At 43.4% G+C, this 25012-nt stretch overlaps 1 protein-coding gene and 1 long non-coding RNA gene across 2 annotated transcripts in view; one reads left to right on the top strand and one right to left on the bottom strand.

Moving 5' to 3' along the window:
- Positions 1–2929: 2929 nt before the first annotated feature.
- SOX9 (SRY-box transcription factor 9) lies at positions 2930–8555 on the bottom strand. Its single transcript, XM_084837549.1, has 3 exons — positions 7616–8555; positions 5431–5684; positions 2930–4525 (listed from the first exon to the last, which is right to left on the bottom strand). The coding sequence occupies exons 1-3, from the start codon at positions 8044–8046 to the stop codon at positions 3711–3713; spliced, it is 1500 nt and encodes a 499-aa protein (XP_084693675.1). The 5' UTR covers positions 8047–8555; the 3' UTR covers positions 2930–3710.
- A 13031-nt stretch (positions 8556–21586) lies between these two features.
- LOC146353878 (uncharacterized) overlaps positions 21587–25012 on the top strand; it is a 149483-nt gene continuing 146057 nt past the window's right edge. Inside the window, exons 1-2 of the long non-coding RNA XR_014788201.1 lie at positions 21587–22101; positions 22196–22313. This is a non-coding gene — a long non-coding RNA (uncharacterized LOC146353878). The remainder of the gene's footprint in view (positions 22102–22195; positions 22314–25012) is intronic.

Genomic DNA, 25012 nt, shown 5'->3' with positions numbered 1-25012 from the left:
TCTTTTTTTCAGGCCACAATCTAGGATAAAGTTGGGTGTCTACAAGCCCACCAAAATCAGTGGGATGAACTGATCCCACTGTGTTCAGAAGCACTTCCGTTCTTGATCTAGTTCCTCCCCACATTGGCCTTATGAAGTCTACTTTTTACAGATGGGAATAAAGGCTGCCAGGCATGATGTGCCCAAGACCACTACATGGTTTCTTCACAGACCTTCAAGTGATATCAGGCTCCAAGGCCCAAACCTGTCCATGGAGCTACTGTGGTGTCCATCATAATGTCCACCTCTTGGCTTTATATTCTTGCTATAACCTTGGTGTCTTGGTCCCCCTTCCTTTTTGCAGATGACAAACAGCTGAAGGGTCTACTGTTTTTCTTCTTAATTTGATGGCATGGGAAGATTATGTCTTTCTGTGAAAAGGCTAGCTCCAAGTGAAACACTAGCGTGCGTAACAGTGCCCTGACAGCTTTTAAAAATAAAGCCACTTAGAAGGGAAATAGAAATGGAGAATTGTTAAGGAAGGTGTGTGTGTGTGTGTGTGTGTGTGTGAGAGAGAGAGAGAGAGGGAGGGAGGGAGGGAGGGAGGGAGGGAGGGAGAGAACTGGAATGTTGAACAAGCAAAATAAAAACCTGGAGTATTTTCTCCTTGGTCATTACAATAACAAATGCTCTGGTGTCCAGTAGTCTTTTCTCCCTATCTTGGTCAGGCAGTAATTTAACTTGCCAGGCTTGGGCTGGGTGTTGGTCCCATACAGGAAGCAGGAGGAGGATATGACTAGCTGTTATTTCTATGATTTGAAAACTTGGTGCTCATTTCAGGGTCTGGCAACACTGCCACTAGAGTTGCCAGACCCTGAAATGAGCTCACAGGAGCAGACCAGGTGACACCTCAATGGAGATTAACTCTGTACATGTAGAGACATGAAAGGTCCTAGAAAGACCTGAAGTGAGTCCCGTCTCCCTTAATCTACTCTGCAGGGAGTTCCTATAGTATAATTATGCTGATATGGGTGGTGGGGAAGGAGGGATTAATCCATCTATTTTAAGAGCCTTACGAGCAGTTTACAAGGCTGCTTTGTCAGAACTGGATACAGTTTGGGAACTGGGAAATGTGTTGGGTCACCAATAGGTGTGGTTGATCAAAGACAAAAAAATAATTGGTGCAGCCTTACTAATAAAAATAAAAATTTGAGGTAACATTGGCTTGGTTTAGTGGATACCGCAGTTAAATGAGCTCAGTTTCATTTAAAGTTTAATACAATGTATATTTATTGCAAACAATAATATACAAAAAAGGTAAATTTTACAGAGAACAAAAGGGATTTGCAAACAAAATGACCAAAAAACAAACAAATACCTTACCTAAAACTGATTTTTAAAAGGACAGGTCTTTTAAGTTACAGAAATACTTTTAAAAGATCTGCTTTTTTTAATATAGAAATAGAAAAGATACCATGTTATAAGAGTGCTTTAAGATTTTCTTCTACTGAATTCCCTACAAAACTGTTAACAAATATATCTTTTTTTTTAAATAAAAAAGTTGGCTATCTTTTTAAAAAAGCAATCCTTAACTGTTCAGCCATAGCTTCACCAATGTCAGTTTCCTCCCCTAACCTTCCCCTCAAATCAAGTAGTAAAAAAGTGGAAGGGTAGCAGGGCACATTGGGAGCTATCCATCAAGTTCTGCTGCTCTGCAGCGTCCGTTCATTTCTATGGGGCTTTCATGGGACTAATAAAAGCCCTATGGAAATGTGCAAGCCCTGGGAAAAAGAAGAGGGCTTGGAGTGCAGCAATGTTGGATGGATGCTCCCACTGTTCTCTTGGACTGGCCAAGCCCTGGCCTACATACATAGCAGAATGAGGCAGCAGAACCTTGAGACAGCACAGCAGATCGTACCACTTTGATTTGCAAGTCAGGGGTGTCATTTTTTGAAAGTTCCCCCATGTAAAAGAACCCCGTGCAATTAATTTTTTAAAAAGAACAAAGGAAGGTTATTTTTACTTTTTATTTTTTAACCTGGGGAGCATGTAAAATAGCCCCATTCTTTAGTGGTACAGTCCATTCTACCTCTTCATTATCTCCCTATCCTGCTGCATGTGTAGACCCAAGTCCAAGTTGTGAGTCCAGAAGAGCTGAGGCAGAAAACAAGGCAAATGACTCAGTGATACACTACATTTGCAATCTTTTGCTTGTACAAAGAGAAAACGAGAAAAAAAGAAGAGCATTCCAGTTTATTCTTAAACAAAATAAAAACAAAGAAAAACAACTAGAAGCTGATGGATTTGTACAAACCTAAGACACATTCTGAAGGAATAATAATAATTAAAAAATACCCCCCCCCCCAATGAGAGAGATAAATAAAATAAGGGGTTATTGATTTAGATCATAATTTAACGATTAGGCACCATATACCCTCTGAGTAAGACTCTGGCACTTTTGTTTACATTACAAGAACTTCTAATGTGGAAGGGGGAAATGGAAGAAAATATCTTGATTAAAAACCTCTTTTTCACAAAATAAATATATATATATATATAATTTTTTTAAAAAAGAACACCAATGCTGTCATCAATTAAACTTGCTAAAGTTGATATTTCCCACTGCCACCCCCTCTTCCCCCTGCAAATGGATTTCATGGAGTATAGAATTCTGTTCCTAATCACATTTGCAAGGGAGGCGGTTTTGAGATGGTTAGCATCTGCCTTACACATGGGGGCCCAGTGTCGGACATTGAAGAAAGGGAGTCAGGGAAGGGAATCCTGGTTTGTGGCTTTATAGCCTGGTGCTGGTGGATGCAAAGCATATGTATTTTTAAAAGCTTCTGACCTTAAAAACTGAGCTGTCTTCTTTTAGAACCTCATCCTTTCCCTTGGCAGTAAGGGAAATAATTGTGCAAGTCTCTTGGAAGATATCACAGGGTTGTTCTTTAAGGCTTTGTGTTAGTGTTGCTTTAAGGCTCATGGTGTAGTTTTTTCTTTAAATTTCCCCCCAAAGACTTCCAAGTCTTACTTCCAAGCTAGAAAAATAAAGTCTCTTTTCAGAACCCCATCATCACGTTGACCAACTGACCACTGGTTAATGAGGAGCTGTCTTCTTCTTCTTCTTCTTCTCTCTTTTCTTTGACTTTATGCACTCATTTTTGCTTTCTACAAGCGAAAGGCAATTAACTATACAAAAATACCTCTGACAGCAAGGGAAAAGGCTAAGGCATACTGTTTTGCTAAGTGTTGTTTAACTGTCAAAAGAAGGAGCTTTAAAAAAAGTTTCTCTAAAAAACAAATAACATTACACATAAATCCCCTCAAATTGGTAAAGAATCATACATACACAGTACATACTAAAAATATTTAAAATAGAGAATATTCCTCACAGAGGAATACTTTGAGTTTTGTAATATGTTTTTTTTTTTCATTTTTTCATTTTTAGTTAGTTAAAAAATAATCACCAAGTCCATACCTAGGCAAACTAAGTTGGCTGTATGAAGAAGAATTTTTTTTTTTTTAATCGCCTTCAAATCAAGGTTTTTTTAAAGTCCATCATGGAATGTTTGTTTACTGAGCAGAATGGTCTGGCTGATTTCAAAAGGATGCTGTACTGCACAAGGCATTCTGGGATTTTTATTTTTATTTTTGTCCTCATTTATTCACTTTTAGCTTTAAAAAAAATTCTTGCGTAAGTCTGCGAAAATCTGACCGTTCGACTCAAAGCCTTACGGTCTAGTGAGCTGTGTGTAGACGGGCTGTTCCCAGTGCTGTGGGCTGTGGGTCTGAGGAATGGAAGGCACCCCTGTAGTGTCTGCAATGGGCGTGTACATTGGCCTCTGGGTGGGGTTCATGTACGTGAATGTGGAATAGAGGCCGGCGCTCTGGCTGGCAGCGTGGCTGTAGTAGGAGTTGGAGCTCTGGTGGTCTGTGTAGTCATACTGCGAGCGAGTGATGGTTGGGTAGGAGGAGCTGTAGTGCTGGAGGTTGAAGGAGCTGTAGCTGATCTGCTGAGGCGAATGCTGCTGCTGCTCGCTGTAATGGCTGGGACTGAGCTGCTCCGTCTTGATGTGTGTCCTCTGCTGGGCCTGCCCTGGCTCACTACTCAGGGTGGTAAGGGTATGCTGCTGGGCTGGCGGCGGCGGTGGCGCTTGGGATGGCGGCTGTTGGGATGGCTGTGGCGGCTGTGGCGGCTGCTGCTGCTTGGACATCCAGATGTGCCCGGTGCCAGCTGGAGCAGCGGTTGTACTGCTGATTCCATAGCTGCCGGTATAGGTGACTTGGCCAGGCTGGCCATGGGTGGCCGGAACCCCTGGATGGCCATTGGGTGGGAGATACTGGTCAAACTCATTGACGTCAAAAGTCTCGATGTTGGAGATGACATCGCTGCTGAGCTCGCCGATGTCCACGTCTCGGAAGTCAATATGGGGTGGCTGCCTCCCTCCTTCTTGCAGGGGGCGGCCTTCTCGCTTGAGATCCTGCTTACCAGGCTGCACATCTGTTTTTGGGGTAGTGGGAGGGGTAGGTGGCCCTTGAGATTGCCCTGTAGGGAAGACAAAGGAAACAGCACCTGTTACAAGAAAGGGCGCTACATTTTATGCCTTTGAAGTCAACCTGCAGGCCAGCCGCACCCGGGTCTATCTCTCCCAACTGATACGGGCACAGACAGAGTGCCATAAAGCTCTGGAAATCTAATGATGGCCATTTTTAATAAGCTGGAGGTGTTGTATCACAGTGATAATTCCATTAATGGTTAACTCTGGCTGGAGGTGAGTGAAAGGAGAGGATGGAGGGCTGACCAAGAAGAATGAATTGCCGTTGAAGATCGCTGCATAAATCAGTTGTTTCGTAGAGCCAAAGTGTGTATGTGATCTACAGGAGGTGGTGATCCATCAAAAAGAGAACAGTGCTGCTTATAGGATTGGTTTGCAAAGCAGCAGAATAGATTTTGAGGTGTTGACCAAGAGAAAGATTTTCTTAGTGTGCTGTGCATAAACAACACCATGGGCCATTGTCTGTGCATATCTATTTCCCATTAAATATGTGGCCGCAACGGACAATGATTTTTGGAGACGCATCGTGCACATGAACCAACTTCGTACCCGTAGGGCAGCATTCCCCAACTTGGTGCCCTCGAGTTGTACTGCATAGCAACTCCCTAATTCCCAGCCCTCATTCCCAGCCAGCATTGTCTATGCTGGCTGGGAATGGTGGGAGTTGCATTCCAATACATCTAAAGATCACCAGGTTGGGGATGGCTGCTTTAGCTGCCCGTCTTCTGCAGCCCTGCTCTGTATGGTGTTCCAGGATGCACCTTATAGATCAGCCAACCAGCAGGTCGCCGATTGTGCTGTACTATGCAGCTCTTTCTACATGTTTGCTTGTGTGAGAGCATCTTTGCTTCCTTTTGCGAGTGGAATGGTGGAAGACGGCACATGGCACACTTACCAGAATGCTCTCCGGGGGAATGCACTTCACTCATGCTGGATGAAGACTGGGGAGAATCTGCCTGCAGGGCCTTGAAGATCGCGTTAGGAGAGATGTGGGTTTGCTCAGATCCTTCCTCTTGCTCAGCCTGCCCATTCTTGACCGACTTTCTCCGCCGTGGCTGGTACTTATAGTCTGGATGGTCTTTTTTATGCTGTACCCTCAGCCGTTCAGCCTCCTCCACAAATGGGCGTTTCTCACTCTCATTCAATAACCTGAATGAGCAAGACAAGGGCAAAACAGACAGGGCCTTGTGATTACTTATTACCTAAAGCTGAGATTTCCAGAATATGACTCTCAGGACAGTTTTTCATTAAAAAGTTGGGTTGTTTGTAGCCAGCACTTTCCCAGGCAGTTTTTGGAGGCATTTGTGCAAAATGAGCTGCTGGTTATAGAAAGGTCAAGATCCAGACAAATGCGCAAGTATGACATTATGCCAAAATGTCAGAGAGCCATACTGAACCTGGCCAGCACTAGTGGCAATGCAGTCTTCAAACACCCCTCCATCCCAGCATCACCCTCCCTTCTACAGGCTTTTGGAAACTTCCCCAGGGACCATTTGGGCATTGTCAGGAAAAAGGACTTGCCGTCCAATCCCCTCAGGTGCCCTGCTCTGCGCCCTTTTCTGGATTGGTCCATCCTAATCAGTTTAGGGCCTCTTCTAGATCTTCTCTCATCCCCTAAGGAACTAGCAGATGGTTTCAGTGGCCCAACAAGACAAAACAAAAAAATGAGCAGATGCATGGGCTCTCTTCTGTTCCCCTGAACCAGAATTTGGTTAGAGCTGACCCCCCCCTTCCCATGTGCCCAAGACATATGCACAGGAGCACAGATTCAGTAACAGATTAGGTAACTGACACCTGGGCTGCTTCCAGGCATCCACACAAGCTGTCTAAGCTCGACAAAAGCTTTCTTCATTTGCAAATGTAGTATGTTTTTCCACCCGCTCTTTTCTTTCACAAGTCACAAGCTTATGCTTCAGCCAGGTGACTCACTTTCTCTTAAACTGCTCCCCCCCCCCCCGCCGCCGCTTCTGTTGCAAGTCATCCGTCCAACCCAACCTCCTATGGGTCCATGCTTGCCAACTTATGCCAATAATCATCACACCCAACATGCGCCATTCATGTTCGGCCCCAGAACAGGTCTTGATTTGTGTCAGGGCTCAATAATCCTGGGATGCATGAGGTAAATAATAAAGAGATATGACCTTTGGGTATGAGCAGAGTGCCTTTTAGAATAACCACAAGGTCTCTGTACACAATTACAGTGGAATCCTATACATGTCTACTCAGAAGTAAGGCCCATTGAGTTCAATGGGGCTTACTCCCAGGTAAGTGGGTACAGGATTGCAGCTTTAGAGAGATAAAAAGCACTTCTTTCAGGCCATATGGTATGATCGCTTCCTAGCAGACCTGATGTCAATCCCTCTTTTCTTCTTTTCTTTTTTTAAAATGAGATTTCACACGTCCCCTCCTTAGAAGCGGCCTCGTCTTTTAGGGGCTCTAATGTCCCTTCTTGGATTCTCATCTTACGCAGAACGTCATTCTGCAAATCCAGAGCAGCGTCTGCCGCCTCTTCCGCTGAGCTAAAAGTGGAAGAGAAAATACGGACAGACGTCCCGCCCGAGCCGGCCAGGTTTCGATCCGGAGCCCCTTCTTCCAGCCCAGCCCTCTCTAGGCACTCGGGAGCTCGGCCCGCGAGTGCAATGGCACTTCCTCCCCACAGACTTGCGCATCGGATTGCGGCGATAGGTCCCTCGCCCCCACGCCCTGCAGGAGCCGGGCTTTCGCTCGCTCTCCCGGCTACCAGGAACAGGCCCTCGATTCTGAAGCCAGCCAGAGCCCCTTCCGCCAGCACCGGGCTGCAAGCCTCGCCACGCTTACACTCCCGCGCGCAAGCGACGCGCGGAGATTTTCGTCTCTAAAAGATCTCCTGCTGCCTTCCCCGGAGAACGAAGACTGGGCAGGCCGCGCAAAGCACCGCGGCTCTCCCCCTCCCCCCCGCCCGGGGGCTGCAATCCTCCGCCCGCTCTCCCCCGGGGAGTCAGCCCACCCACCGCCCGGGGGACGCGGGCTGGCTTCCTCGTCCGGATGGCTCCCCGGGCTGCGCCCCACGCGCGCCTTTTGTCTTTCGGTTTTTGGCCTACCTCCAGAGTTTCCCCAGCGTCTTGCTCAGCTCCGCGTTGTGCAGGTGGGGATACTGGTCCGCCAGCTTCCTCCGGGCGGCCTGAGCCCACACCATGAAGGCGTTCATGGGTCGCTTGACGTGGGGCTTGTTTTTGCTGGACCCGTTCACCCGCACCGGCATGGGAACCAGGGTCCAGTCATAACCCTTCAGGACCTGGCTGACGGCCTCTCGGATGCAAACCGGGAACTTGTCCTCGTCGCTCTCCTTCTTCAGGTCCTGGTCGCTCTTGGGGAAGGTGTTCTCTTGGGGTCTGGTGTTCTCCGTGTCCGATCCGGAGCCAGAAGGGCAAGGGGACCCAGCGGAGTCGTCCGACATGGTGGGGCTGGGAGCGCCGGACAGACACTTCTCCTGCTCTTCTGTCATCTTCATGAAGGGGTCGAGGAGATTCATGCGAGGAAGCGGCGGAGCAAAAATATTGGGGGAAAATGAAAATCGGGAGGGGGGGAGGGGTGGGGGAGGAGGAGAAACGGGGAGGGGTTAACAATCGAAAGAAGCAACGTCGCTTAACGCAGCATGAAAGGAGGCAAGTAAGGCAGCAGCAGCAGCAACAAAAAGTTTGCGAAGGCTAAAGGGAAAAAAGAAGATACGTGTTTTGTCTAGTTTGCAGGAACTTGGGAGGAGGAGAAGGCGAACTTGGATGGCGGGCGCGCTGCAAAGTCGCCGCTGCGGGTACTTGCTCTCAAGAATCGGACATGTGGGCAGCTGGTCTGTTCGTGGACGGCCAAGGAGGAGCTGGCCGGACGGCAATCGAAGCTCAATGGGGGTCTATTTTTCACCCCTTTCGAAAGAAGAAGAAAAAGTTCCTCGGCGTTCGGAGAGGGGCGGAGAAGAAAAGGGGGGAAATAGTTTGTTTTTAAGGCTCCCAAAATCACCTAGTCAATTTCAAGCTCAGCTCTCCTAACTCTCTCTCAGGGTCTCTTTAATAAATACTCTCCTCTGCTATTTCACCTTAGAAACTTTCAGCCAATGGCAGCCCTGCCTCTAGAGGGCTGGCACACAGTTGATTGGCTGAAAGTGCTTCCCCCCTCCCTCTTGGAAAGGAGGGGAGAAATGAGCGCAAAGTGAAAGGGGGGGGGGAGAGGGGAAAAAAGAGAAAGTTCGTCGCGCACTGGAGATACGTCTTTGTACTTCAAAACTCTTGTGATATATACCTCCGAGAAAATTTGTCCCTTCTTTTTCTACTTGTTGATCTAGGCAGATTTCTGTTGTTACTTTCCGAATAGAGAAGATTTCGTGCCCTTTCTTCAACAGATACGTCATCTCGGGTAAAACTGTACAGCAAAGGCTGCCCCCCCCCGTCTCAAAAAGAACTTAGCGCTTCTCTGTGTCTCACCCCCGCCCCCCCCCCGCTTTCAAGTCAGTGATTTTGTGACTCACCTCTACTATGGGAGGGTTTTGTTTTGATTTTCCTCGTCCTAATGCTTTATCCATGCTTAAAAGTTTCAGGAAGAAGGCAACGTTGACTTTTCAGAGCTGGGCTGAGATTCACGGGAGGGGGAAGGCGGGGTTGGCTCCTTAGTGCCCTGGTTTGTTTTAAGTAACATGGCATTCTTCTAGGCTGTATACTTGGGACAACTCCTTTTTAAAAAAGCTTTATCGTTTAACCCCCTCTCTGTTGGTACATTGTACAAATAAGGTTAGTGGTATATATATATATATATATATATATATTAATATTAATGTCAGCAACACTCTCCCCGAAATAGTATACTGAGAGTATTCTGTTATAGGAACATATATGGCCAAATTTCCCTTTCAGGTAGTATCGACTTAGAATTTCCACAATAAAAGTCAACAGATTATGTTGAGGCTAGAATTCTCTCCACACTGAGTAAGGTCCATTGAAAACCGTGGGTTTTACCTTCCCAGGAAACCAGCGCAGGACTCGGGCTGCGCATCTTTCAAAGGAAGAATCCGTAGGAAGGATAGTTATACGATTAAGCCCCTATGTAAAATGATTTGGACTAACAGGTTTCTCTTCTCGAAGCCTGGGGCTTTAATGACAAGACCTGAATTTATGTGTTGGGTTTACTGTCGAACTATTCCAAGGCTAGTATCACGAGCAAGGAATGCAATATAAACCAGTCTTCCCCACACCCCTCTCACTTAGATCAAGAAGAAAAACAGCACGTTTTCTTCTTTATTATTAAGGGGAGGGGGAAGAGAATGTCTATTGTGAGTGGTCAGATTTTTTTTTAGGAAAGCTGTCAATTTGTTTTTGTTTTAAATCAGATGTTAATTCTACTAACCTCAGGTCTTTTAAAAGAAGTATTGCCTGGGCAGCGTTTCCAATATCTTTCTCCCCATCCCACGCCTTTAAAAGTAGGTGAGTCGGAGAAGGGGGAAAAAAATGCGCCAATGAATATAATGTTAGATATAAATACATTCCCACGGCGATGCTTGCTGGCAGAACTGCACGAGTTGACTGAGCAATACAAATGCCAGAATAAAGAAATTAGGCATATCTTGTGATTGATTCGTCTTTTGATAATCGCACGTTCTAGACTAGAGACATAATACGTGCAACGCACGCCCACTGTCTCTCTTACCAATTTGGAAGCCGGTCAGCGGTGGGCGCTTCCGGCATTGTATACTCTTTAAATTATTAGCTGTCATGTTGTCTTGCAGAGAAGGACAGACGCCTTTCCATGGCTTGGCTTTCCGTGAGTTTTTTCCACTCTCAGTCTCGTTTCTTTTCTTGGCACTTTTACAGTTACTTCTATATAAACAAATCACCTTTACTGCAGATAACGTGTAATTCTCACTTTTATCCAGAGGGGGCGCCATAGGCTCAGAAACTAACCCCGAAGTGTTCAGGACTGTTAGAAGTTTCTTCAAGTTAGTTAAAACACACGCGGGCTCACGCACGCACACAAACACGCACAACTGCCCCCCCCCCGCCCCAGTACAGACACCCACTCACGGATTAGTCTCTGTCGATTGGATTGATCAGACTTGCAGTCATTATATGACCCCCACTCCCACCCCCCCACACGCGTACCTCTCCCATTCTTCACGATCTTACGGTAAAGTTTAGCCAGCCCCCCAGATGAAATCGCTTCCCAGTCAATAAAACCGATCAAGATATCAATGAGTTTCTGAGAGACAGCTCAATTTCTGTTTTTAAATCCCGCCCCCCCCCCGGGGGGGAGGAGATTTTCATCTTGCTGCTTCCATGTATCTCTCCCTGTCTCCCTCCCGGAATTTTTGCTCGTATCACTGGAGTAACAATTGCTTTCTTTGCCGGTTGCATGTGTTCCCCCCTCTCCAGTTTAAAAGTTAAAGAAGGGGAAAGAAAATCAAGGCTGCAGTGCTGTGCAGGTCTCCATTGCGCACAGTGGCACATACGTCTAAGGAAACATGTATATATAAGATTTGCTCTTTAGTGCTGAATGGCCAAGGCTTGCAACCCTATGCATAGTTAACCATGCGTACAATGGTACTTGATTCAGAATAAACATGCTTAGGGTTGCACGGTTAGGCTGCAACCCTCGCCTGGATTTTGGAATCAAGTCCCATGGACTTACCTCCCAGCCTAGGTGGCGCCAGAGAAGGGGCAGGGTGGCAAGTGTACCCCGGGCAAGTAGCTGCCCCCTCCCGCACCCTTACTGGATCCCTTGCGATTACTTGAAGGAAAGGCACTTTTCACATCCACAATACATTTTGCCCCTTCTGTGCCCTGCCCCCATTTCCCCCCTCCCGATGCCACCCTTGCTTCCCAGTACACGTGAATAGGGTCGGGCTGCACATGTGTTTCGAGGTTCGGGGTGAAAGGAATATCTACATGCTTCCCCCCAAGAATCCCGATAGGACTTGATCGAGGCTATTGCATTGCTGCCTTTAGGCAAGGGAGCAGCATGTGTTTGCACTTAGTTTCACTCCGCGTTCTGCAAATTCTCCTAGCCTGAACCAAACAAGGCACAGAGGTTGTCAAGGGGCTTTGCTTGCTTCCCGCAGGAGATTTCCGGGATGTTCCGTTTTCGAAAGGATTGTCATTGCGGTGGTCAGGCTGAGATGGCCGGGCCCGGCTCTTTCTGAAACCGTTTGTCAGATCACCTCGGCAGGAAGACTCAACTCAAAGGGCGCAGTTTTTAAATGAAGTGACTTTCGAGATATTTTTGAAAGAAGCGGGAAAGAAATTATTAATAATAATAATAATAATAATAATAATAATTTTAAACCAGACTTCTTTTTTGGTCTCGGCTGCATTTTGATTTGTTTCCTACTCGTCAATTAATGTCCGATGGGGAGAGAGTTTAGGCTCCGGGTAAAAGCTTCCAAGATCAGCCACTGGTTTCCCAGAAGAACTGGGCTGCTCCAGCCTGAATCGTATACCCACCTACCTGGGGGTACGTCCCATTGAACTCAATGGCGCTTACTTCTGAGTAGACATGTGGGGGACCAAATCCTCTTTCCTTCCACACAACCCATTTGTAATCGCGGCCTTCGTGATGAACCCACACACTTAGTCTTCCCGATTCTACATCCCAGTTACACTGCTCGAAACCTTGTTTCTTCTTTTTCCTCCCCCTGTTGTGCTGCTAAGCAGTTTTCAGAGGACTCCCGTTTCCTGTGAGAATACGAGCCTTTATCTTTTAAAGGAATGTATACTTTCAATATTAGATTAGAAATTATACATGCAATATATATTCAAGGAATGAGGTCCAGGATACATCTGAGAGACCCGTTTTCCCTTGCTGTCTTCCCAACAGCAGAGCTTCTCCTCTAAACTCTTTCGAAATAGTTAACATTGGAAAACGTTAAGAGATAAGCGAGACATTTAGAGGGGGGGAAGGAGGGGGTACTTTATCAGAAATTACTTAAAACACGAATGTTTTATAGATGATAATATAATCGTATCCTTTGCAACACTTAACAGTACATTTCACTCCCTTAGAGCGAAACAAATGATTTGTTTTGCACAATATGTACCAGTAGGTTTTTTGTTTGTTTTTAAATCTAGATCCAAATTTTGAGTAGGAAATGGCAAGCCTAACATTCTTCTGTAAAAATGACTTTCGGACAAAGCATTTTTCTTTAGTCGAGAAGATGGTTTGTTTCTGTGCTAAACCTCAGGCACAACGTTCATTTACACTGAAGGGCGGGGGGGGGGAATTAATATTTCCCACCAGAAAAAAAAACCAAAACCCAACTGCAACGAACGGACTTTGTTCAAAACTGAGTAGATCGGTCGGAGACACAATAGATCCATGGTCGTTATGGCTTTGTGGGTGACTGGCAGACACAAACAAAAAACCACCAACAATAGTTTTGTTGGGTAAAATTAATGAAACATGACTGGCTATTTAAGCATGTTTTCGTTCTGAAAGATCATTTGTACAAGGGAGGGAGGGGGGAGTCATTCCTGGACATTTTTTTAAAAAATAACTAAAGGGAAATCGTTTCACAAGACTGTGTAATATAAGAACAGCCACCCAATAACAGTGTCGTCTTAAATTTGTTGATCTCAATTCTTCACAGTGTCCTCCTATTATCCATGCGGAGAACAACCTCAACAGCCTCCCTCGATTAATGTTTTGGGGTTTTGTTTTTTAAACCCTCTTTTTTTAACGCGCGCGCGCCCACACAAATACCCCTTAAAAAATCCTGTATGAATAATAGGAAGCGTTTTAAGAGGGTAGCTAAACGACCGAGCTGTTTCATCCGAAAGGGGGCGGGGGTTGCCCTGACGGCGTTTATAGCGTTAATTCGGAGGGCTTCCCCGTTGTGCTAATTCAGGTCAGTCAGGGGGGATCCGGGGGCGAAGCGGGAGTTCGATCTCCCAAGCCCCGGAGCAGGGAAATGAATCCCAGGGACGGCGAACGGTTCTGTTCCTATGGATCTGCTTCAGACTCCCCAGTCGTCGAACCGTAGCGCTCGGGGCAGCAGCATCTCTAGGAGAAGCCTAAGGCAACAGAGCGAACTAAACGCATACAAAGATCTCCTCCCGCCGCCGCCAGTTCCTTCTCTTTTTCTTTTTAATTTGTTTTCGTTTCCTGCAAAGTTTAGTGATTTCTAAAGCCCCTTTGTCACGGCTCCTTCTTTCCCACCCCGTTCAGCCCTGTATGATCATGCAACACGCTGAAACTGTAGGTCACCAGAGCTGGAGTTTGCAACGAGTGATGTCACCCACGGATGCTGGTGACGACGCTTTAGAGAGCTTTAATCAAACGAAAAAGCAGGGACCGGGAAGGGGGGGGGGATGTTAGCCAATTGGGGAAAGATGGTGGCTGTTTTGTGTCTGCAGGAGGGAGGGAGGGTGGGAGGCGGCGGCGAGGGGGATTTCTACCCTACTGCGGTATGAAACACGATTTCTAACTGCCGCCTAATGACCACTTTTCAAGAGGAATAAAATGTAAGAGAATAATTCGAGATGGTGTGCCAACACACATCCCCATCTATTTTGGAGGCACACTACAAGCAGCTTTTAAACACATGCACACCCCGAGCCAGAAGGTAATGGGAAAAGGACCCCTGAATTCGGCTTTATGCAAATCCCACCTAACTAATGCATTCCACGAAAGCAGATCACGGATAAGATTATACCATTTTATTCCCCCCAGTATTTCCTAGGCATGCAAATCCAATTTTAAATAAAATATATCATGGGGATTTTTTTTTAAAGCTCACCTTTAATCTTTTCAATTGCTTTTAAGAAAGGTAATTTTAGTCATCTCATATCTCTTCATAATGTTTTATTTATCCTACCTACTCACCCCAGGGGAGGAGCTGGAAATATGTTAGATATAAATCCCAAAGGCCTTGATTTAGTTTTGCTCAACTGAAGAAGGGGGATGTAATATTTCTATCTGATTCTTTTGATTGTTCTAAATTCAGAGAGATCACAGGAGTGTGGGATGTTGTACATTCCTAACTCACTTCCCTCCATCCCCTAAAGAAACAACATCTTAGTACAAATAAAAGTGACAGATATCCATCTGCTCATATGATCTTAAAGGCAGGCAGGGGCTAGAACCTTCTTTGAAATTTCCGACACATTTATGCCTGTTAAGGCTGACACCAGTCTTACCAGTATGGGAGAAAATAGTAGGAAGAAGATCAGAGTGGGGTTCCAATGATAGGAGAAATGGACATTAATGCTTTATTATAGTATGGCATGTTTGGATGGCAAAAATGGTTCTGTAGATGTAGTAATTATCTCCAGTAGAACTGCTTCTCCTTATGAGACACTGATCATTTCTTGAGCAAACCAATCACTACCATTTATGCTGGAATCCCCTAGCTAAGCTCTAGCCAGTCAATAGTTCTAAATTCTAACCCTATGGTTTAAATCAGGGATGGAGAGAAGGTAGATCAAGATCTTCTAGCAGATTCCTGAGTAATTTGCACTGGATTGGCAAGGGTTTCTTCTTTCTTGACTCCCAACAGTTTAACAACAGCAAATAAAATTGAAAGTAAAAACAAAATCTCTGTCATGGCTGGCCTTGTGATAATCACTTATCTCTTAGTCTCAGGTTTACTCACCTGTAAAGGATGTATATTGATGGCTTGTCTTTCAGCAGGTCTTTGTGCAGCTCCACTGACCACTTTGAGTTTTGTGTTAGAATCCCTGATCTATAGTAATTCAGATGTAGATTTGTTATTGTAAATCTACTCATGGGGTGCAGTAGGTAATTGCCTCTGCCCCCACTCAACTATTTTGCACCTGGCTCTGATTAGTGAACATTGGGATTCTAGTAAAAAACAAAGTCCATCCCACCAGCCCAAAGTCTGCCCACCCCTGGTTTAAATGACTTGTGGACTGAAGCTTGCAACATCCTTTATTTTCTTCCCACTGTGACTATTCTGCAAGTGCTTAAAATATCTGTATCTCTTTCTAAGTTCTAACTGCTCCCCCAAGCAATGCATCTGTGGATGAGGGATCAGGGCTAGTTTACATTTTTGGTACAATGATTATGGTTTGATTTTGATTTTTTAAAAAAGTTTTTAAAATTATGTATATAAGCCACCTTGAAAGTTCTCTGAGCTGGCAGGGTATAAATATAATATACCAATAAGAAAAAAAGAAGGACCTGGAAAGGAGAAAGGTCCTTCTGAATTGCACCATTCCACAATATATATTATTTGTCAAAAGCAAACTTTTAAAAGCCATCTGTCCAAGTTATTCCTTATGTGGGATTTTCATGATAATTTCTGCAACTAAGAATGCAATCCAGCCAAAATGAAGGCATCCTGCTGATTTCAATGGGAGAATCAAGCATGTGCTTCACTCTCTTCTACTGGAACCAGCTGGCTGTAAAAGTGCTTACCTTTGGCTAACTCTGAATGACAGTTCACCACCAGGGTGTTCTGGTTCAACCCGTGTGAATTGCACTTCCATGAGTCTGGCGCTCTGATTATCCAGTGTTTTGGGGTACATTTCCCTAGAGATATAAATGAGGTTGTAGCTGCTCTTATGTGAAATCTAGTGATGTGGAAATGAGAGCCAGACCACTTGTGTCTCTTGATCTTGTGCTTAAATATTAAAACAAAAGTGACACAATTCTGGCTTTATTGCTTAAAGGGTGCCCTTATATGCACAACATAACTTCCTGGAAGTGCATTACTTTTTGTACTTGTTATATCCAGAAAAAGGGATACTGTAATATATTGATGAAGTAGAGGATGAAAAAAAATGTAACAAACCCTTGAAATTAAGGCCCAACTTTTATAAAAGAGTAGAAGTTACATTTTAAAGCAATATTTCTGAACAATATCCCCCATCCCTCATCCATAACGTCATCGTAACTGTTTAAGGGTATTCCTACTCTGAAAAAGGATTATGTTCAGATATTCAGAAGCAAAAATATAACACAGCTATATGGTGATTTTTTTTTTAAATATACCATTTATTAATAAGCAAAATAAACTATTGCATGTAAAGTGGTATATGTTGGTAGATTCAATTGTGTTCTTTATTGGGCAGGAGGTTTAGCTTATGCATGCATGTTCTGCAGAATGGTAAAGGGAGGCTAGTGAGGGATTTTTAAATCACTGCTTCTAAGCAGATCGGGAATCTCACAACATTGAAATGTTAACCCAAAGTCTTAACATCAGATTGATTCTAATCTATGACTTGATTCCACAAAAGTTTAGAACTTTTAAATAGTTCTTGTCCCTTACTGAGTCTAGAGGAGGTTTCAGTTATCTATATGGCTTAGAGGATATCTAGAACAGCAAAATAATCAGAAGTTTAGATAAGTCAGAGTGTGTTTTTCCTGGTTTTGTTTGTACATGTGGAGGAGAGGCACACACTGAATCTACGAATTTTGAATAACTAAGATGAAGCTCATGGAAGTTTAATGATTACTCTATCAGTATATATTATTTTCTGATTTTTTATTCTTACAAATAATAAAGCTGCCAAATATTTATAATCGGTGTGGATTAAAAAAAAATTATGGGGAGGGTTAATGCAGATAATTTCTTTCACATTATGACCTAGCTGAACATGTGCCATAAAAAACTTAAATGGCAGAAATCAGGCAAAATTGGTTCTTCAATAAATACTTTAAAACACATTGGGCACCATCTAGCAAAACTGCAGTATGATGTGCAAAGTTAGTAAGACTCATTTCTAAGGGACATAATTGTTACTATGCAGAACTATTGGGCCCATCATTTCTTGAATCAAGAATCATTGTATATCATAATAGATTCACAGGTAACTGCATTAGTTAACCCTCTCAGCTGTACTTTATGACACTTCCTGAGAATGCCTGTTTTTTAAACGTCGTCTTCAGGCTAAGTATAATCATGCAGCTAAGGTTGCTTGATAAAACCTAAGGTGCCAAATTGTAAGACTTCACCTAATGAGAAAGTACAACTATAGTTTTGCAGTATTCTCCTTTAAAGTTTCTCTCCCACCCCTCCCACCATTCCTTCAAACCCCTGCTTGAATGTCTATATATTTCCCTACTTTCAAGCCCCATCCTTGGCTGGGACTTGATTATGCTGATGTGGACAGTTGTATCCTTCTTCTTTTGCAATATTCTCCTTTAAAGTTTCTCTCCCACCCCTCCCACCATTCCTTCAAACCCCTGCTTGAATGTCTATATATCTCCCTACTTTCAAGCCCCATCCTTGGCTGGGACTTGATTCTGCTGATGTGGACAGTTGTATCCTTCTTCTTTTGCAATCCCCATAGAGGATAGCTTGGCCAGTATTCTAAGATTCATAATCCCAGGAGATATATATATATATATATATATATATATACACACACATACACACACACACACACACACACACACATATATACATACACACACACTGCCTTCTGCTCTGAATTAACAACAAATCCTTAAAGGGATTCTGAAAAAGCATTGATATAATTTCCTGATATAATTATATCAGTGCCTGAAAAGGCACTGATATAATTGGAACAGATCTTTGCTTGAGAAGAAATAATGGGCTGAAATCACTTGCTAAAATGCACCAGTGTGCCTTGACTCTTTTAAATCTCTCTCTCTCTCTCTCTCTCTCTCTCTCATATATGAAAAGGTAATGTACCATGAAAATTCTGGAAATGATGCCTAAAAGGGAGGGCTGTAGATCATTTAAAATATTAACTGTTTTGCTTTTAATCATGCAATTAATCAAAACACTTATCACAATATCTAAATACAGGCAATGTTGAAATTATTCTGGTGATTATTTGTGGATTCATCACAATCAAGATGACAGCTAACAAAGACAGCAGATGCTTTTCACTAAACAAAAATTAACGTTGTTGAGTTGTATCCAATGTTTGTCTGTCTCATTAATTTCAATGGCTGTACTTTATGTAGGCTATCATTCCATTGTTTTTAATAGGTATCATCCAGCCAACATTAAGCACCCCCCCCCCATTTATTTAAATGAAATGTTTGGGTTGTAAAAGTGCCCAACTGTGGCTGGATTGTGCCTATTATTACAATTATTAGTAGCGATGATCTGCTAAACATTTGTCTGATCCAATGATTCTTGTGTGCATAGGAGATCCAATGCACACACAGAGATCTCAATTGTGCAAGGGCATCCTCATTTACAAGGAGCAATAAGCACAGAGGTTATTTACTACTTATTTACTACTGCAGTGAATGACACATTTCTTGCTTCCATGGAAGCATCCTGAGTACTTTGGAGCAGGGATGGGCAGAACAGAAGGTAGATCTCCAGATATTTTAGATTTCAACTCCCAGAAGTCCCTGCCTGCATGGCCAATAGTCGGGAATGCTGAGAGTTGAAGACCAAAACATCTGGAAATTTTCTTTCAGATCCTGCTTTGGAGGATCTGAAGGACTCTGGTTTTGAGAGTATTGGGGTTACTTCTGGATGTTCTCTTTTAGGTTCTTTTCCAAGTCTCATTCATTTCAGTGGGGCTTGTGGAGGAGAAATGCCCAGGAGATTCCCTGTCTGAATGAAAGGTTATAAATTACTTAAAACTAGGCTATCAGTAAGAATGCCTCCTCACAGAGACAAGAATCCACTTAATATTAGCTGATTATTTTATTCTGAATGTATATTCTAAAGCTGCACTGTTAAATCTTGCTGGCTCCTATTCATCCAAAGGAAGTTAATTATGCTTAAGTCCTGTTGAAGTCAGTGGTGGCAAACTAGTTCATTATAATTGTCTTAAATCCCATTGATTTCAAGGCAATGTAGCTACAACTGACTTTCTCTGGTTTGGGGTCATTGACTTTTGTGGTATTTAATCATTCTAACAGTGTGCAGGATTGCAGCCTACACTATTAATATTTTAGCCAGTAAAAGATGTTAGTATTTTTAGTAAATCAGTCACATACAAAAAGAATATAATGGTATCGTTGAAGTTATAATTTCTGTTCCCTAATTTTTAACTCTTCTGTTGCATTAACTTTTCCTTATTTATGCGCTCAATTCACTTTCCAGCTTTAGGTTAAGTCCATTTATTTGCTTTCAGCATTTGTTCCATGTGAAGATATTACACAGATTGAAGTATTTTCAGTGGCAATTCATACATGAAAACATTCAGTGCAATCCTATGCATGTCTACTCAGAAGTAAGTCCAACTGAATTCAATGGGACTTGCTGTCAGATAAGTGTCTGCATGATTGCAGCTTTACACAATGTGATTTGAGTTTCTCAGTACAAGGAATTTTATACAATCCATCAATATGAAACAAGGAATTGCTAACCTTCTTTTGTCAGGATGGTGTAAACCATTCTGTTTTACATTTACATCCATCATCATCATCTTCATCATTGTTCATTATTATTTTTTATTAGTTTTATTATTACTATTGCTGCTCCTGGTAGCGTTTCTTTTAAAGAAAAAATGCCATATTCTTGCAAGCAGCTGTTTAATTATGACATGTACGTCAAAGACAACATGCTGTGAAAATTATGCATGATGTTTCATAGAACATACAGATAAATAAATGACAGTAAGTTAAAACTGGCTGTATTCTGTTTAGGAACCTGGCTAGTTTTAAATTACTGCCAAGGAATAGTTCAAATTACATGGCCAAGCGAAGGCTTACAAGAAATCCATCAGAACTGGAAGAGAGAATAGAACAGCCATTCTCTCTACCTGTTTGTGTAGCTCCTTGCTAATGCAGGACAAGCCAGACTGTTTATTTGGAGAAGTAAAGTTGTGGAAATATACTTGCAGGGTGTAATGTGGACAGCACGTGTTCCTATGAGCTACCTGAAGTCTGTGTCCTAATAGTTTGCAGATGTCCCTGGGTCATTGATTTCCTATGGGCCAAAGAGCACAGCCCCCCCCTTCCCTCCCCTTCCAAGTCTTCAAATTAAAAGAGAGAGGGAGAGAGAGAAGGGGGAGCAGGGAAGTATTCACTTCTGGAACTTGTAAAATTGTTTGTTTGAGTTGTTTCCAACACTGCATCAAATATTGAATCATTTGGAAATTCTAACTGCCAGGACCATGCTCATTTGGAGCAATGATTTATTTGAAAAATAGAGAAATCTGCTCTGGGATCACTTGAAGTTTGCTCAAGGTGGGGAGTTTATTTACACTGGGGGAATTTATTTAAAAATCTCAGTTTTGCCCCACTGCATAATAAACAAGGATTCTCAAGTATGTGGCTATATGTGTGTGCGCGCACGCGTGTGTGTACACACAGACAAGCTTCTGTGCTTAGGTACAGTTGCACACATATATGGGCACACACAATTTTTAAAAAAGTATGTGTGATAACTATTGATATTCCCATTGGTTTACTCCCCCCACACATATAGATTAGGGGGTTGTGTGTGTGCGTGCATGAGCACTCATGTATAAAGATGCTTGGGTTTTCCTGAACAAATAGACACATGGGGGTGTCAAAATTGTAAGGGAATGTCTACCACAGATAGTAGTTGGATGAAAGTAGTACCTATGTAGTCCACGATACTGAAATGTCTGAAAATGTGATACGTTTAGGCCTCTTATCCAAAACTATAATAATAATAATAATAATAATAGAATTGTAGTCCAATACTCCAACAAGCAAATGTAGTCCAACAAGCTAGTCCACAGCCTGATAAGAGCGCACGGGAGTGAGACTTTTCTTTCACAAATTTCAACAATTATTTATATATTACATTTTAATTCTACTCTTTGTCCAAGGAGTTCAGGACAGCATACATGGTTCTCCTCCTCTACCCATTTATTTGCACAACAAACCGTTGGGGTAGGTTAGGCTGAAAGAGAGCGACTGACCCAAGGTCACCTCCCAAGCCTTGTGACCGAGTGAGGATTTGACCCCTGCCCTCCTAGTCTGACACCCTAACCACTGCTCTGCACTAGCAGTCCTTGGATTAGGGACATGGAGATTTTCACTGGCAATCTGAAACGTATCTATATGTGCAGAATACAAGTACTAGTACTTACTTAAGAGTGTATAAATACATTTGTTTGTGTGTATTCTGTGACAGGCCAACAGCCAGGGCTTGATCTGGTCCCATTGTGTGTGCAGCGTCCACATATACAGGGAGATCTATTTTCCCTCTCTCTGTGGAATATGCACACAGTCACTCAGTGTACTACTAGGCTGTTGTGGGGAGGTGCCCATGGGCCCCATAATGGTCAGGCATGTGGTGCCTACTGGCATGCCCAGGAACATGCTGTTTAAGGAAGGCAAGGGCTCTATTCTACCCTAGGCTGTGCTCACAGTAGGACTGGATCACACCCTCAGTGTTTTAGAAGGTGCACAAATCCTGCTGAGGAGTAAACTTGGACTAAACTATCCCTTGGAAATACCATTCTAATCCACAATCAAACATGATCTAAACCTGAACCACAGCATTTTCTCTTCTTCTTCTTCTTCTTCTTCTTCTTCTTCTTCTTCTTCTTCTTCTTCTTCTTCTTCTTCTTCTTCTTCTTCTTCTTCACAATTTGGCAGCATTTACAATGACTGCTGCAGAGGTCCCTGTCATCCACAGAGATACTTATGTCTGGTAGAAGTAGAAGCATGAATACAGGTATGTTTGTTCATGAGTGTGTGTGAATGGAAAGCATCTGAGTGCATATGTGTTTTCTTATGCCTGCCCTTCTTGCCTTCCCGTATTTTGCTAGGTGGAGAAATTTCATTCAAAGAAAAGCACCGAAGTCGTCCACAGGAAAGCAGCAGCAGCAGCATCTACCAAACTGAGCATTCCATCAGAGGATATCATTGCACCTTCTATTGAAAGAGGTTTGTTTGTTACAAATGCTTTGCAGAAAAGTACACATCTATCCAAATGGCTTGGGAGACATCCAAAATACCAGGATAAGCAGGCATTTGCAGCATGGAATTATATTAACTAGAGTCTACATAGTCAAGTTCAGATAAACAATAGTTTGGCAAGAATGGGATTTAGATCATGGAGGATCCTGCTGCACAGGGAGTCTTATTGTGTATGAGTATCAATCACACTTCCCCTAAAAATAATTTCCCATAGCAGTATAATATGGGAGTGTTTTTGATGTAGTTAAAAGGGAGTTGCAGCTTGCTCCAGTATCAGATGCATCATAATGCTGCTGCTGCTAAGCATTTCTGTAGTGCTGTCCAGTGCAATTCTATGAATATTTACACAGAAGTAAGTCCCACTGTGTTCGATGAGGTGAATGTGTGCATGTATTGCAGACGAAGAGCACTCAAAATGCTTCACACACACATGACCTCAGCAATCTGAACAAGAGCTTTGTCCAGTAAGTTACTATTATTATCATCCCAAAATCACAGATAGAAAAGTGGTTTACGCAGGGTCATCTAGTGAGTTTGTGGGCATGTTAGATTTGAATCAGGAAGTCATGGTTCACAGCTCAAGCTGTTATCCCCTACACAATACCACCTCACATTCTTTGTAAATTTTCTCTAGCCCGAGAGTTTCTTGGTGCTTCCAGAGAGAGGGCTCCTAGAGCCATCAATCAAAAGACACCTTGGAATGATTCCGTCTTTTCATCCTTAATGGATTTTTTTCTGGTAAGAAAAAAGACAGGAGAAGAAGCAGTGGGGAAACATGGGAGGGTTACAGTGGAAGACAGCAATGTTTGGATCTCTTGTAAAATTCTGTGAATGAGGCAGATGGAGTGCACAATAAAAGCCCCATCTGGAAGAACCCTCTGTTGGTAGGTCTATTCCATTTTCCCAACCACATGCTGAATACCCTTTCAAATTTCCCTATAGGAATATACCAAGGGGAGAAAAATCCAGCACCCGCACCCTAAAGACATTTTTAGATTAAGCATGTCACCGAACAAATGAACCAAGTGGGATCATCAGCAAATGTACCCAGAAAAATGAAACCGTACCTTGACGAGGAGGGCTATCGGCTTTGCTCTTGTAATTAGGAAGCTGGGCTGCCTTTTTCTTTTTTCTTTTTGGGTGAACACTTCTTTGACAGGAAGGCTCGGGTGGAAGAGTTCTTAAATGCAGTGTTTAAAACATGCTTCAAAAACTAGCTGCAATTATCCCCTCACAAAGCTGTCCCCAGGTAGTTAACATTCACCAAAATATTGATGGCAGTCACCTTTCCTGCCAGTGCTTATCTGAGAGGGCTTGAGAAGGAGCTTGGCAGAGCCTGAAAGGACCTATTGTGTTACCTTTATTTTGTAGAAGAGAAGGGGGGAAAAAGCCTAGAGCACAGGTTAGAAACAAAGGAAGAATTTGGATCCTTTCTCCTTATGACAGGTTCATGATGACATTCCTTGAGAATGGCTTATTATTTTGTCCTCTGAAAATGCCTGGCAGTGTCAAACATTGCTCTGGCTGGGCCTGAGTGAGAACAGGGTCTTTGATGATGGTTTCAGTGGCTGATAGTTCTATATAATGAACAAACTGCTCATCGTTATGTTGCGGGGTGTGTGTGGTGTGTGAGTGGATAGTGCAGAGAGTTCTGGGAGGCACATTATGTGACTTCTGGAATCCTCATCAGTTCAATATCAGAGATGGGGTTCAGGTTTAGCCATCATGGCCACAGAGAGGTGTGTGTCTAATAGAAGCAGCTGCATAAATATGCCATGTATTTGTGTCCATGTCCGTGTGTGTGTGTGGACGGCATATGAGTGCATGTGTCTTTGCTCATATCTGCTCCTCCTGCCCTGCTATATTTTGCTAAATGAAGACATGTCACTCAAGAGAAAGCACACCAGGGGACCCCAAAACAGCACCAGCAGCAACCATACTGAGCATTGTATCATCTGTGGAGAAACCTCTCCCCCTGTATTCTACTACATATTTTATCACACATCTGCATTGTGTGGTAAAGCTAGTGGATGATGAAGCTAGTCCAGGGTGAGCACTGGTGTATCTTTTGCGGTCATTCGTAAGGGGTCAGGAACAAAGATAATTGGCTCACTGAAGCCCCTATCACATGTTATACGTGTGCTGAGGCCTCCATAAGTAGAAGGGGAAGCAGAGCTGTGTTGCTGACCCTACCCATGATATCATGTGCCTCCCCATCCTCTGGTGTCTACATGTACATTTACCACAGGCTGGATCGAAATAATGCAAGAGATGTACAAGAGATGTGGGCTGCCACAAAAAACATTAATCCCTGCCGCCCCGTCCTCCTTTCTTCCTGGTGAAGTGTAGAGAAACCAAGCACAGTCTGAGAACCCCACATGTGTTAGCCCCGCAGGACCCCCCCCCCCAATACTGACAAGCACAGCATGATTGGCTCAGCATCCCCCTTTGGGTGGAAGAGCTTTATGTGCATGTATTGGTATGCATACCTCAACACATGGGGAATGTTTGTCCCATACTGTGTGTCCTCATTGCCCTCACTGAGTTTCAGTGTGCCCTCATTGCCCCTGGTCTAGTTCATTAGCTCATGTTTGCAGGCGCATGTGACATGTTGCACCTCTACTCATTCTGAGTGAGAAATACATGACCGTTGCTTTCAGTGGTAT

The sequence above is a fragment of the Heloderma suspectum genome, chromosome 2, assembly GCF_057233095.1.
Source record: "Heloderma suspectum isolate Gila_16-S chromosome 2, 16-S_ref, whole genome shotgun sequence".
NCBI classification, from domain to species: domain Eukaryota; kingdom Metazoa; phylum Chordata; class Lepidosauria; order Squamata; family Helodermatidae; genus Heloderma; species Heloderma suspectum.
The sequence above is the reverse complement of the archived record's forward strand: the minus strand, read 5'-3'. Positions and strand labels throughout refer to the sequence as shown.

Excerpts from the sequence above, each read along its gene's own strand:
- SOX9 (XM_084837549.1), bottom strand. The coding sequence starts at position 8,046 with ATGAATCTCCTCGACCCCTTCATGAAGATGACAGAAGAGCAGGAGAAG. Across the intron at positions 5,685-7,615 it reads ACGCTGGGGAAACTCTGGAG|GTTATTGAATGAGAGTGAGA; the intron begins GTAGGCCAAAAA and ends TTGCTCATTCAG. Across the intron at positions 4,526-5,430 it reads TTCCCCCGGAGAGCATTCTG|GGCAATCTCAAGGGCCACCT; the intron begins GTAAGTGTGCCA and ends TCTTCCCTACAG.